This window comes from Ammospiza caudacuta, chromosome 2 (assembly GCF_027887145.1).
Source record: "Ammospiza caudacuta isolate bAmmCau1 chromosome 2, bAmmCau1.pri, whole genome shotgun sequence".
Classification (NCBI taxonomy): Eukaryota; Metazoa; Chordata; class Aves; order Passeriformes; family Passerellidae; genus Ammospiza; species Ammospiza caudacuta.
The window spans coordinates 61319491-61332586 of record NC_080594.1 but is presented as its reverse complement, the minus strand read 5'-3'; the positions used below and the strand labels follow the sequence as shown (position 1 = coordinate 61332586).

The following is a 13096-nucleotide window of genomic DNA, read 5'->3' as shown; positions in this document are numbered from 1 at the left end:
TAAGCCCTTCTAAGCATTCAGTGAATCATTCCACATAGAGCACATTTACTAAAGATGCAACCAGCAGGATTTCATGTGTCACAACTGAATAAATGTGTACAAATTATACAAACAAGCAGGGACACAGCTGCAGTATTTACAGCTGATATTTGTGGAGAAAAATCTTTAAAAAGAAAATTTTACCGTGCCCAAATATTGTTTTCACGAGCACTTATTCTATTAGTAATGACACTGCATTATTGGATGTTTCTTACTGTTGATCAGAAGAAAATAGGGAAAAGAATGTGTGCACTGGGATTTGAGGTAGAACACAATTTGTATGATTCGGGTGCTCAGTTCAACGTAAATTAAGAAGGTGTGCATTAGTTTAATTTGTTGCATGATTAGACAGTCCTGGAAAGTAGATAGATGTAGGCTGGCAAGATCCCATTCTTCATTAACTTTTTTTAATTATAAACAAAAGAACTCTTCCAGGATCCAATTAGAAGATACCTGCTCTTAGCATAACATATCTGAGATGCGGAAGGAAGTAGTTAATCTGATATTTTGCCTTTTCATTAACATAAAACATATTAAACCGGGCAGTTTATAGTCAATGAAGAAAACTGGTTACTTTCCATGAAAGGCACTAAATTATTGCTGAAAAATATTAGTTATATGACTATAAACCCACTAAAACACCATAAAGCATTTTAACTTGCTGTCCTCATTAGTTCTGTAGACAAAGATTGAGCATGTATCAGTAGAATATTGCGTGAAAAGAAGGGAAAAGGTTGTAGATTTTTGCCTTGTGGGTGATTTGGGTGATGGTAATTTCATTATCAAAATCAGTACAAAATCTGCTTTCACTCTCATACATTATTGTGAAAAAAGATTGACTTTGACTGTAACAAAACACAACTGTACTCCATGTGAAAAATGCATTAAGTAATCCATCCCACAGTGGCACAAAGGATTAGGAAACGTGTTCCATGGAATGCAGAATGTACTTCTGCAGATGTGCAAAAGACTGATGCTTCCCTGAAACAAAATAATTGTTTTTCTTTTATTTCTGAGTTTCTCCAATCTTAAACCCCCAATATTATCCTAGGCTGCATTGCACAGGTCACAAGAACATTCCTCTAACACAATCTTTATCAGCAGCATGAATATATGCATTACATTCTCAAAGAGCAAAGAAGTAGCACATCAGGCAGGTAACAGGCTAACCTGCCTGCTCCATTGTGGTTTTATACTCTACCAGAAAATTGATTCTACTAAAGAGAGAAAGAAAACTTTTTATAATCTACTTATACAAACTAGTGAGAGAAAGACATAAACAGGCAAAACCCCCTCTAATGGTTTCTAATTTTTTCACTTGTATCATGTACAGCTTTTTTCTATGTACTAAAAATTAATAGCATAATTTCTGTTCACAATAGCAAAAGTTGAGTCCACAAGTAATTTTTCCACAGAAAAGATAAGTCTAATCTTAGATAAGACAATAAAAATGTGTGAAATACATCCTGTTTCTTCAACTGTATCTTGAAATGAAAAAAAAACATTTATCACACTGCAGTACAAAACTTTTAATATCTTTTTTTTATTTGACTTCATTTTGATTTTTTTCTTGTCTGTAAAACTTTTCAGGAGTTCAGACTGAACTAATAAAGCTTCATGCATCATCTGACTCAGGTGAATATTTAATTCTAAAACTAGCATTTAAAATTCAGGCAGGCATTAAGCTTTTGTCTTGAATACCAGAATTGTTGGAAGCATCATCAAACTTTGAGGGCATTTTAGAAAAGTGAATCTGGATGGGGTAGAGGTGGAGATCTGGAGTGAAACTTATAAAAAGCTGTATCTGGCTTGCAAATGAAGTTTATATACATCAATTAAGAAAACCAAACCACTGTACAAAATTCTGCAGTGGGCTCTTTTTTGAACTAAATGCTGTCATTTGAAGAACCAGTTCAGAAACTCTGCACAGGAGATGCATTAGAGTATTTTGCCCACAAATATACAGTGTGTGGCTTAAAAGCTGGAAAACTAAATAAAGTAATACAATAATACAATACATTCGTTTCATGTAATGGATCCTCTGCTATGTAAACACCTATGTAAAGCCCATTTTCCTGTGTCATTATTTAAAATTCCCTAGTCAGTTCTATTCAACTATAAGATGTGAGGTCATCATCTTTTCAGTATTCTAATCCACTATGAAATATTATCAGAGGAGACAGATAAAATCAAGCTTGGTTATTTATCATGACTATGACAGACCTCCTAGACAAGCTAGAATCATGGGATAGGTGAACACATGATGTTAGTTTGGAATGGTCCAGACTGAAGACCACAGGGTAAAATTAAAGTTGAAAAAAATTACATGTGGAAGGAGAAAAGCCTGATTTTCTGTATTCCTATGACCTTGTCAATGCTGTCCTTAAGAAGCAGAGGCAGAAGTTATTTACTATCTACTACAATGTTTTATTTTCTAAAGGAAAGTCTCTTATAATTGGCATTAGTGTAACATATCAGATTATTTTAATTTTCCCTGTGCTTGTCCTTTCACTAATCAGGGAACCACTTACATAAAGGCATCATTATTAGCATGCATTTGTCTTGCTGGGACAGTAGGATTTCACTGGTGTGAGGAGCTCCAGCCTTTATGTCAGCAATGTGCACTGCTGCAGACTTTTTGAGATCTTCAAGACAGTGTGCGGAGGTAATATTTTCACCCATGAGGACTCTGGGCTTCCACAGGAAGGTCAGAGAAAGAAAGGGAACTTTGTGCTGCATCAGACTGCTCTAATAGAAAGTTAAGGTTATTTCCCTCCTGCTCTGTCTGTCTGCTCCAATTAGACTGGAAGATCTCCTTAAGAAAGAGAATGTATTTTAGAAGTGTTTGTACTGTGCTTCTAACAAGGGCCTCACTCAAGCTGAGGAAATTTATATAAAAGGTATCTGACAGAGAGCCAATGATCTTTATCTGAGTTACTTTATCCCATAAATACTTTTAGAGATATGCATTTATTTAGCTCTGTGAGTTCACAGCTTTCCAGTCTCATGCTTCCCCATACTCAGATGCCTTCATTCAAGGGCTGGTACACAGCTGCTAGTCCTCAGATGAATAAATTATATGGCCCAGGAAGAGGTCACAGAACTAAACTATGGATTTGGGGCTCATGGATCTCAGAACTGGAAGTGCTATCAATCTATATCTTGGAATCCACCTATTGACTAGATAAATCTGCAATCTGCAGTATTTCAAGATTTTTGGGATCCTGCGCAGGACTGCAGAATGCCATCATATGGTTATTCCAAACTTGCAAGAACTCTCCACTGCATGTATTTATCATAATTTGTGGGGTTTGCACAGACAGTATTTAAAAGCTGACGGAAATCACTGTTATAAGCCCACTGATGCCCTCATGTGGTCGGAAAGACTGCTTGGTGCAAAGTAGAAAATAAGAGAAAGGGAGGGTGGTGGGGAGAAGAACCAGCCACTCTTGCTACAGGTCATGCTTTTGTCTCGATTCAAGAACTGCAGCTTTGCCCACTTCAGTTTTAACATCAGGAAAAGGCTGGATTTTTGTTACATTATGAAGTAATGTAGTGAAATGTCACTTTTTATAAAGGAAGAAAATCCCCAAACTATCAGTATAGATTAAAGTAGATTCTGAGCAGTAAACATAAGCAAGCTGGAATCACTGAAACTCTCGAATTGATTATTCTTTAGCTAAACATCCAACCTAAAAAATTAAATTTCATCAGGTGAACTCACATTAACCTGAACTTTAAAGTACAGCTTCAGAAAATAACAAGAGAAAAAAGGGATGCATTCAATGAAATAAAAAAAATATTAATTAAGGGGTTAATACTTCATGTAGAGTTCTACATGATTAGCTGCATGGAATATGAATGGAATAAATGGGACTATTCAAGGAAGGGAATAAGACGATCATTATCCAAATCGACTTTCAATTCTTGCTCATTATGAAATACAGTCCCTGTGGGACTGGCTACCTGCAAAGTTATGATGATCTCTTCAGGTAAATTCTAATTCAAGAGAACCATTGTCTAGGTATGACAACTGGGGAAAAAAATTAGCATGTGTGTGTGTGCAAATATGTACATGTACCTGTGTGTGAATACATCAGATACACACAGTAACATTTGCACACCCCTCACCTAATTCAATGTGATTTGGCTTCTTTTAACTTCAACAGGAAATGTGAGATTTTTGGCATTATGAATACTTCAGGAGTGTATTTAACTTTGACTCCAGTTCAACCTTTACATCAGGTGAAGTCACAAAAGCAAAGTGAGGAAAAAATGGGTGAAAACATTTCCAGGTTGATCCTTTTCTTTGGAAGGGCCTGGTTTCATACTAAGGTGTCAGTGTCTCTCTTACCCATTTCCTTTGGACTGACACACCTACAAAGAGGTACATCATTGTTTAAGCTGAGTGTTGCCCATCAGTCTTCAGACTAGAGAGGTGGGATGGTGTAGGTGTTGTATTATTCAGGTTCTGCACAGCACATGCACTTGCTCATGGGTAAACGTTCTTTATCTATTTTTAAACAGCTGGTGCCCACTCAATTCACACATGCTGTATCTTTGCTCTGCTCAGTCTTACACTATGTGGTCTTGACATCATATTGGCTGAACCTGGATCATCTAGGAAACCCACCTGAGTTTCCTAGATTTACAGGAGACATAACCTGAGTCAAAAGTTTCAGCTTTTTAACATCGGAGGAAAATCACACATTACACAGAACACTTATGTTAGAGTGGGGCTCTGTCACAGGCCAGAGACAAAAGCAATGTCCATCTTTGATAAAGAAGTGTACTGTAAAAAAAGCAGGCCTTGACCTTTAATATCTGGGACGTACCAGGAAATTGTGACCCTCTTTAAGGACAGCAGAAAGATGGGAAAATGGAAAGAAGGCTCTTATTTTCTTGCTAATTATTCACTTAGATGTAAATATTAATTAATTTCCAAGTAAGTACCTGAATGCTTATAAGGAAGGCTTCCTATACAGAAAATGAGAGAGATCAGTACATAGTAAATCAAAATAGTCACAATCTCAACTACTTAACTCATTAGGCCTTTATATGCAGCCACAAACAGAGGGCACTACTGCAATTTCAAAAACCCATCTCATGTATGTAGGAGATGATATAACTGTTGGTTCCACAAATACATTAAACAGACTCCAAAAAACTGTCTCAGTTTACAGGAATTTTCTTTTAATCAATCAGATCACTTCTTTGGACAACCTTGGTACTGACAGGAGACTATCCTCAGCTTCAGGATGTTCAGTTTGCATGGTGATATTACTTAGATCAAGACTAAATTTGGATTTAAAAAATGTTGTGGATCTGATTTTGAGTTCAGATACATATTAGGATCAACTAGATGGAAAACTTTTGCAATCTTTGACTAAGTATATTTTTATGCACTTTACAGGTTTGGATATATCCTGGGACTTCTGAAAACAATGGCATACGGAGTACATAGCATGAAACATTGTGGACAACAACCTACAGCAGGAGAACATTAAGTAGAGTGAATACAGAACTAAATGCTTTTGCTAATAGTCACAAATAAATGCCTTAACATCTATTGAAAAACCTCTAAATGATGCACCTTTTAATTTCTGTTATGTAAGCATTGCACTTTATCTAAATGAGACATACCGCTAAAAAATGCTTACTAAAAGACAATATCTGAACAGTACCAGAATGTAATCAGTGCTGTTCTATTTAATTTCTATCAATAACCCTTGGATGAAAAAAGAAACACAAGCTTATCAATGGCTGCGTATTGCCACAAAACTTTAGGGCAAGATTATAAAAATAAATTGTCCTTCAAATTCTCTTCCTGTATTTGATAATGAAGTGATGGTTTTGTTGGAGACACCAAACAGTGAAAAAGCTTGATGGTTTTTGGAGTAGAGCTCACAGCTTTAGAAAATACAGTATTTTATTTAGATGTTGTATTTTAGACACTCCAATTTAATAATTTCAGAATACTGTAGTATTATGAGTTGAAAACTGCAATAAATGACAAAAAATTCTGACCTGCCTGTATAAATGTAGGCTTCTTTAAACACATACTATATTTTGATAAACTAATTTGGTAGCCTCGAGACTTCAGCAGTTTGAACTCTGCTGAGTATGTCAACAATACAAAACAAGTTGACTGTTATGAAGATTGCCACAAATTATATCAAGGGAGCTTAATTACTGATTACAAGTGAAACAGCTGTTTGTTTTCCTCTGTTTCATTGCTTATGTATATCCAGCCTCCTTCTCAGAGCTAACGTGTTTGTGAAAGCAAAAATGCAGCTCTAGAAGATAGTACCAATATTCCAACTGAAGCCTGGTTGAAGATTTGATTCCAATTCTTTGCAACTATATTTATATTGAAAGCCTTCTAATTCTTTTTGCTCTAAAGGGTCAGGAAGACTCAAAGAGTTTATGTTTCTGCAGATCAGTGGTCCCCAACCAACCACGTGGACAGCTCTTGGATTGGTCTAAGAACATCACCGTGAAGGGATAATAAGCTTTGCTAAGCCTGTTGCAGTTTTGTGGGATGCAAAAATGGCAGTTTTAAGGGAAGGGGAGATTGGGGGTGGGTGGGTGATATGTGGAACACTGAAAATTCTCTTAAAGTGAGTTTCTGCTACAGGATGATTTGGAATGATGGGTTTAGTCAAAGAACTAGAGAAACCTCATTAGACTTGAAATCTTGCTTAACACAAGCATGCGCATGCAGCATTATACAAACAGAGGTAATTTGCATACACTTGAATGATCAGATAAACACATGGCTCCAAAATATGTCCAATTTTGCAAAAACAGGTATCAGGAAATACCTAGCTGCAGCATTCTTAGCAAAATAATTGTCCCTGGATCAGGAGATATGTTCTTGCTATGCTCAATTACACAGGGAAGATACATGAATACATTTTTAAGGTAATAGGATCCTTTCATTTCCAGAAATGAATGCCTTAATAAAGTACTGCTTTTATGTCTAGGCCTACTGAGACGTTAAGTAGGAAAGGAGAAGGCCTTCATTTCCAATTATCAAAGTACAGAGTTTACACAGCAACTACATATCTATTATCTTACTGAAGATTACATAAAAGAAAAGACCTAATTTATTTCTTATTGCTCTGCAACGCCTTTGTAAACAAGGCTTCTTAGGTCTCATTATCTTTCCATTCAAAGCAAAGCAGCAAAGTAAAGTAGGGAAACAGAAGTTAGTGATGATCATGCAAGTCAGAAGATCACACTGGAGGTTTTGTTCCAGTCCTTTAGCACAAATCAGAGTGTGAATGTGGGGGGATGTTAGTCAGAGACAAAGAGAACCACTCTCCCAATGTTTATGCAGCAACAGAGAGAATTTGTTCTTCTGCCCTTCTTTATAATGGGCATTTGAAAAACCCAGTCTGGATAGCTCATTGGTCTGATCTTTTACATCCCCCAGATGCTGGACCAGTGATATGCTTGCAGCTTAGGAAGGAACATAATTGGTTGGAGATCCTGACAGTCAACCCACAGGCTGCTTTATGGAGCTGGCTGGGTAGCTGAAATAATTTGCCCAGTACAAGCCAGTTTGTACTGTGATACAATGTGGCAACAAAAGAGCATGTTATTTCAGTTCTGACAAACCACTGGTTTGACACAGGAAGAAAGAAAGATATTCTAAGGAGGCTTTACCCTGGAGTGTGCCTAGAATGGCTGTCAGTGGAGAGGAATTCTACAGAAGATTTTGAAAACTGCTTTGTGACTGTGGAGCAACTTCTCAGCCTTCTTTAAAATAGTTACTTGAGATTTCTAGTTAAATGACTTAAATTTTCTTATGGAGTGTGCTTTCCAAGCCAGTATTGTCTAATCATTTGTTGGCTATTATTGGCAATATCCTAATATTGTTGAATAAAATAACAAGTCATTTTAAAAAAGGAAAAAATAAAAAATAACTATTAAAACTCCCTTGGCTGGTGTAAACTGACCATATCTGACCATAAGATGGTGCTAGTGCTACTGCACTGGTAATGCACATGGCACTGGCAAAGCCACAAGTGAGGAGCATGAAGGTGCTACAGGGTAACAGTTTCCTTTTCTCATGACTTTTATGAATGGCATTTGCTGTAACAAGAACACATCAGTTCTTGCCCAAGTCTCTGTAACCACAGAACATCTTGTAGAAAGGGAGCTAAGAGTGGGAAAAGAAAATAAACGACATTTTGGCCTAATATATCTTTTTCACAAAAAAACCCCAACCAAAACCAGGGAGAGAGATCCAGCTCTGAATAGACTCATTCTGTTTTCCCATTCTAATAAAAGATGCAACTGAAGAGTCCTGAATGTTCCCTCTGTGTTGCAATGGTGATCACACATGTTAGCCAGTACATTAACACTCATATATACCTACATACTTACATGCATACACACCACACATGTATATGCTGTCTATTTTCAGCATCTGCCTAAACATTCCATGTGAGAACATGGCTGTATGGAGATCCTTGCAACTCTGCTCAGCTGGGAAAATGATCAAGATTAGCCAAAGGCTCTACTGTGGTTTCAAGGCATTTTTCACCTAGGTTTCAAGTTTCTTTTTCAAAATAAAACCCCAATATTTTTTTCAAATAATTTGATCTCTGGAAAAGTATATAATTTTCTTTAAAAATAATTTCATTATTCTACATTCTGAAAGTTACAGTTAAAAATCAGTAGGAGATAAAGGATTTATTTGCATTTAATTGCGCTGGGATTTGGCAAAAATACAAACAGTGTAAGACAAAGAGTCTGTAAGCAACCATAATTACAGGAGCTACAAAATGTTTTCAAATTAAGCTACTGTGCCTCTTTTTCCAGGGAAAAAGTCTATTAAATTTTTCTCACAGGTGCACTTCTACTTCAAAGTGTTTTTCAACAGCTCTCCCCTCCACTCCTTTCCCAGCTGAAAACTCCTTCATAGCTTATTTTGTTACATTTTTCAGGCCAGCTTTGTGAAGTCCTACCTGCACAGGACGCCCATCTTCTTGGCCTATCATGTTCCTCCAATCCTGCAGTGACTGCTGGAGGCTGTCCAGCCCAGTCTCCCAAAGCCTCACACCTCCTCCCATGTCCACAGTAACCAAACCTACTTTGCCCAGTGGTGCCAGCAGGGCATCAGCATCTGAGATCGTGGAGAGCCAAGATGTATATGGAGAGAGAGACTTTGACCTGAAAAACATTAATATGATTTTTTTTTGAAGCTGCAATTAAAAGGGGGATGAGTATTTCTATAGTTAAGGTGACAATTAAATGAAATTACATCCTCATTTCACAAGAGACTGTAACTCAGCCCTGTGGATCCAATATTTTGTTTGAAATTTTCCACCTACTGAAACTGGACATAACCAAAAGACATCTGACTGTATAAGAAGCAGTATAAAAGACTAGGCTGAAAGGCAACATGTTGCCCAAACTACTGCTCTAGTTTAGATACACTGCATATCTAATCTATCTAAAAGTTGTCCATCTTTAGGAAAAAAACTGTTAAGAATATCAAAAATCTCTAAAGATGCTACTGAAAAATATTAAACTTAAATAGAAATAGGGAGAACATGATCTGAGCATTGAGGAAAATACACTTCCAACAACTTAGAGTAACACCTTTCTCTAGTGCTTTAATAAAATATTAAAATTTAAATACTCATTTAACAATGACACAGCTTTAAGTACAGTGAATTGTAGCACTTTTTTAGACAGTCAGCTTGCTGACAAAAATTTACTGCTGAAAGACAGGGCCTAATAAGTATGGAATACGAAGGGAAATTTAGACAATGCAGGGAAGAATCTATACATTTTTCAGTACTGTTAATTACATGCATAAAGGACTTGGTAACCTGCACTAATGTCAAAATTAATAATTTTCAAAAATATAAGAAGGAGCAACCCATATGCTTCTACCTATGACTGAAACCACCATGTAGTAACTCAGCTGAAAGTTATCTCAGCATTTGACTGGGCTAGCTTTGGCAGAAGGAAGAAAGGTTGTTAGAATTTAACAGAGAACTATTCATACATATATGAATGTTTTCATATATGATTAAAACTTACTTTACTCATCAGTTATTACTGGAATACATTTAAAAATCTGGACTTCTGCTCAGATCTGCCATACACAGCTTAAATCCTAATGCTAGCTTAAGGGTCTAATTTTGAAAAATAGCTTTGTAATTCCTGTTATTTCCTATAAAATCCTAAGTGAAAAATAAAGTGATTCCTTACTAGTTTTATTGTAATGTCTTTCATTTTTGAATGACTGTGTAAGATGTAGGCCAATAAACCAATTATAAATGGTGAAAGTGCAAAAATAATTCTCTATTAATTAGAATTTCCCAAAGATTATTAATGAACCAGGATGAATTTAAATGAGTACTGTCAAAATCAGCAATATGTGAATAGAATTTAAAAAAATATATAAATTTATTTGTGAGTGAGTTTCATACATGTGCTATTCAAATATGCAATGTGGAGAGAGTGCCATTTAAAAAATGTTTATTATTACAGTAGAAAATGACAATTTGGGACCAAAATATATGTTTATTCAATAAAACATTTGCAAACACTCTCTACAGTTGTGAGACACAGATATTAAAACCAAAGAGAAGCTACAGAATCTGGCTATTTTAATTTATCATATAAGATACTTGGGAATGTATACTTTCCAAAGGGAGAACCACAGAAAAGCTCAAGCTATTTTCAAAGTGAACTTTATATTGGACCAGAACTTGATTCTCAGTTTCCTAACACCTGGCACTGGATCATTTTGTCTGTCTTTCTCTGATTCTAAAGATAAGGAAGAAGGAAAAGAAAATAAAGACTGCAAACCATAATGAAAGAAGGTTGAGAATAAAGTGGATGAAGAGGGGGAAGGAACAAAGGGAATCAAAATCGGAAGATAAAGGTAGCTTTCATATTTAGTAACTAATTGCTACATTTTCATCAGCATTACCTAGTAAAAACAGATAAATTATGTTGACAAAAATATACGGCAATGTTTGTAGAATTTTACACTAGGTATGAATCAGTCTTACTTTCCACATCAAAAGAAATATTTGCTTATCATAAAGTAATAATTACTCTTCTTCTAAGATGACAGTGCTCTAATCAATAAAATCAGTTACCCAGGAATTGGAATGTATTTGATTTTCTTTGAATTAAGATCTGTTACTTCCAAGTATCCAGCAGCTGGTGGAGGAGTGACATCTGAAAACAAACAAACATGTTATTTTCCAGCTGCATGATTAACTGGTTATTGCATTTGCATTTAGCAGATTAAATTTAAACATTTTATTACACAGTACCTGTCAGAAAATGATAAGCTTTCATATTCAATACAGGAATACAACTTGCAAAAAAAGGAATTGTTTTATTATTACGATAGTGAGTAATCAGACAGTCACAGTTACAAAAGAACAATGTATTTATACAGAAAATGTCAAAATTACTCACAAATATAGCTCTGCTCACAAAAGCACTATTCAAGCATTACTGCAGTCCCTACCTTGCTGCTTTGATCTGTCACTGAAGATAATGTCAGTTGTATATCTGACTTTATTAGCATATTGAGGAACATTTCAAAACATTGTGTTTATGACTTCCACTTGAAAACTTCTCAATAATACTAACCTACACACTGTTCCCTGAAATTGAACCACTCTTTGGAGGCAGATTCTTAGTATGCAAAGATTTTATGCAAAGATTTTATAATTTATAGGCCCTAGACTATCAAGCATTAAATATTCTGTTTATGGACAGTTTAAGGAATACAGCTAATATATGGTCCTTCCCTCAGAAATAAATTTGTGTTCGTGTGCTTACACTGGCTTTTGCCAGCTTATGAGTATACTGTGCCTGGCCTCAGTAGTGGCTTCCAGTTAGGAGCTGACTTTGATCTGTGTGAAGCAAATTGAGGCAGCTTTCAGGAAAGAAACCACAAGACTGAATCACACTGCCCAGTATGGATATAAAATGTCCTTGTCACAAGATGAAATCAAGTGTAGATTTTCCTCCAAAACAAAGTATCTCTCACCTCCTTGACCTGAAGGAGTCCGACCTTACCTGCAGAAGTGCAGATGCCTGCATAGAGCACACACAGAAAAGACCAACATGATCAGCAGCATAAGGAGATCTAACATTCAAAGGAGCACACAGAATAACTCACAGCAGCACCTCATGCATATCCAATGTATTTATATATCCGTAGCATACATGCCTACAGCAGCATGTCTATTGACTTTACTCAACTTCATAAAAATGGGAATATCACATACATCAGAAACAAGGGAAAAAGGCCTGGAAAAATGCAGGTTTGTGGACCAAAGACCACTTTTGCAGTCCCCTAGATTTTGTTACTATTTTAAAATGCGCTCTCTCTCTTTTGTTAGTAATGAAGAGTAAGATACACATTAAAAATTCTGATGAAGATCTAGAACAAGGGCAGATACTGAACTAGAAAGGGTAGAACTGTGGGATAAGAATTAAAAATTAAGTTAATAAATTAGAGAAAGAACACAAATCAAACAAATTAAAGACAATAAAAAGACAAAGGATTGCAGAGTAGGCAGCTGACAAAAAGGCTATCAAATGTTTAAATGCTACACAAGAACTGCTGGCTAGGCCCCAGAACTGCAGTCAAGAATCTTGACGATGAAATGTGAACATTAGACATGAACAAGTGCAGTTTGTTCTTCTTTTGCCAAAGCCTGACGGAGAAGAAGAGCTATGCACAGCTCCAGACATAAAGCTTTAAGGAAAACAGACACAATGTTCAGATCTGGGCTCCTCAGTACAAGGGACATGGAGCTCCTGGAGCAGGTCCAGCAGAGGGCTACGAAGACGATGAGGAGATTGGAGCAACTCCCTTAAGAGAAAAGGCTGAGGGACTGAGGCCTGCTCAGCCTCAAGAAAAGAAAACTGAGAAGAGACCTCAATAATGGCTGTCAGTATCTAAAGGGAGGGTGTTAGAGGATGGACCAGGCTCTGCTCTCTGGTGCCAAGGACAAGAGGCAACAGACAGAAAATTATGCACCAGAACATGAGAAAAACT

General features: G+C 36.3%; 1 protein-coding gene across 2 annotated transcripts in view; it reads right to left on the bottom strand.

Moving 5' to 3' along the window:
* Positions 1-13096, bottom strand: part of VWA8 (von Willebrand factor A domain containing 8) — a 182609-nt gene that overhangs the window by 30266 nt on the left and 139247 nt on the right. For both annotated transcript variants that reach the window (XM_058824855.1, XM_058824856.1), the window contains exons 36-37: positions 11172-11253; positions 9018-9222 (exon numbers count right to left, since the gene is read on the bottom strand). In XM_058824855.1, coding sequence (XP_058680838.1) covers positions 9018-9222; positions 11172-11253 — 287 coding nt within the window. The remainder of the gene's footprint in view (positions 1-9017; positions 9223-11171; positions 11254-13096) is intronic.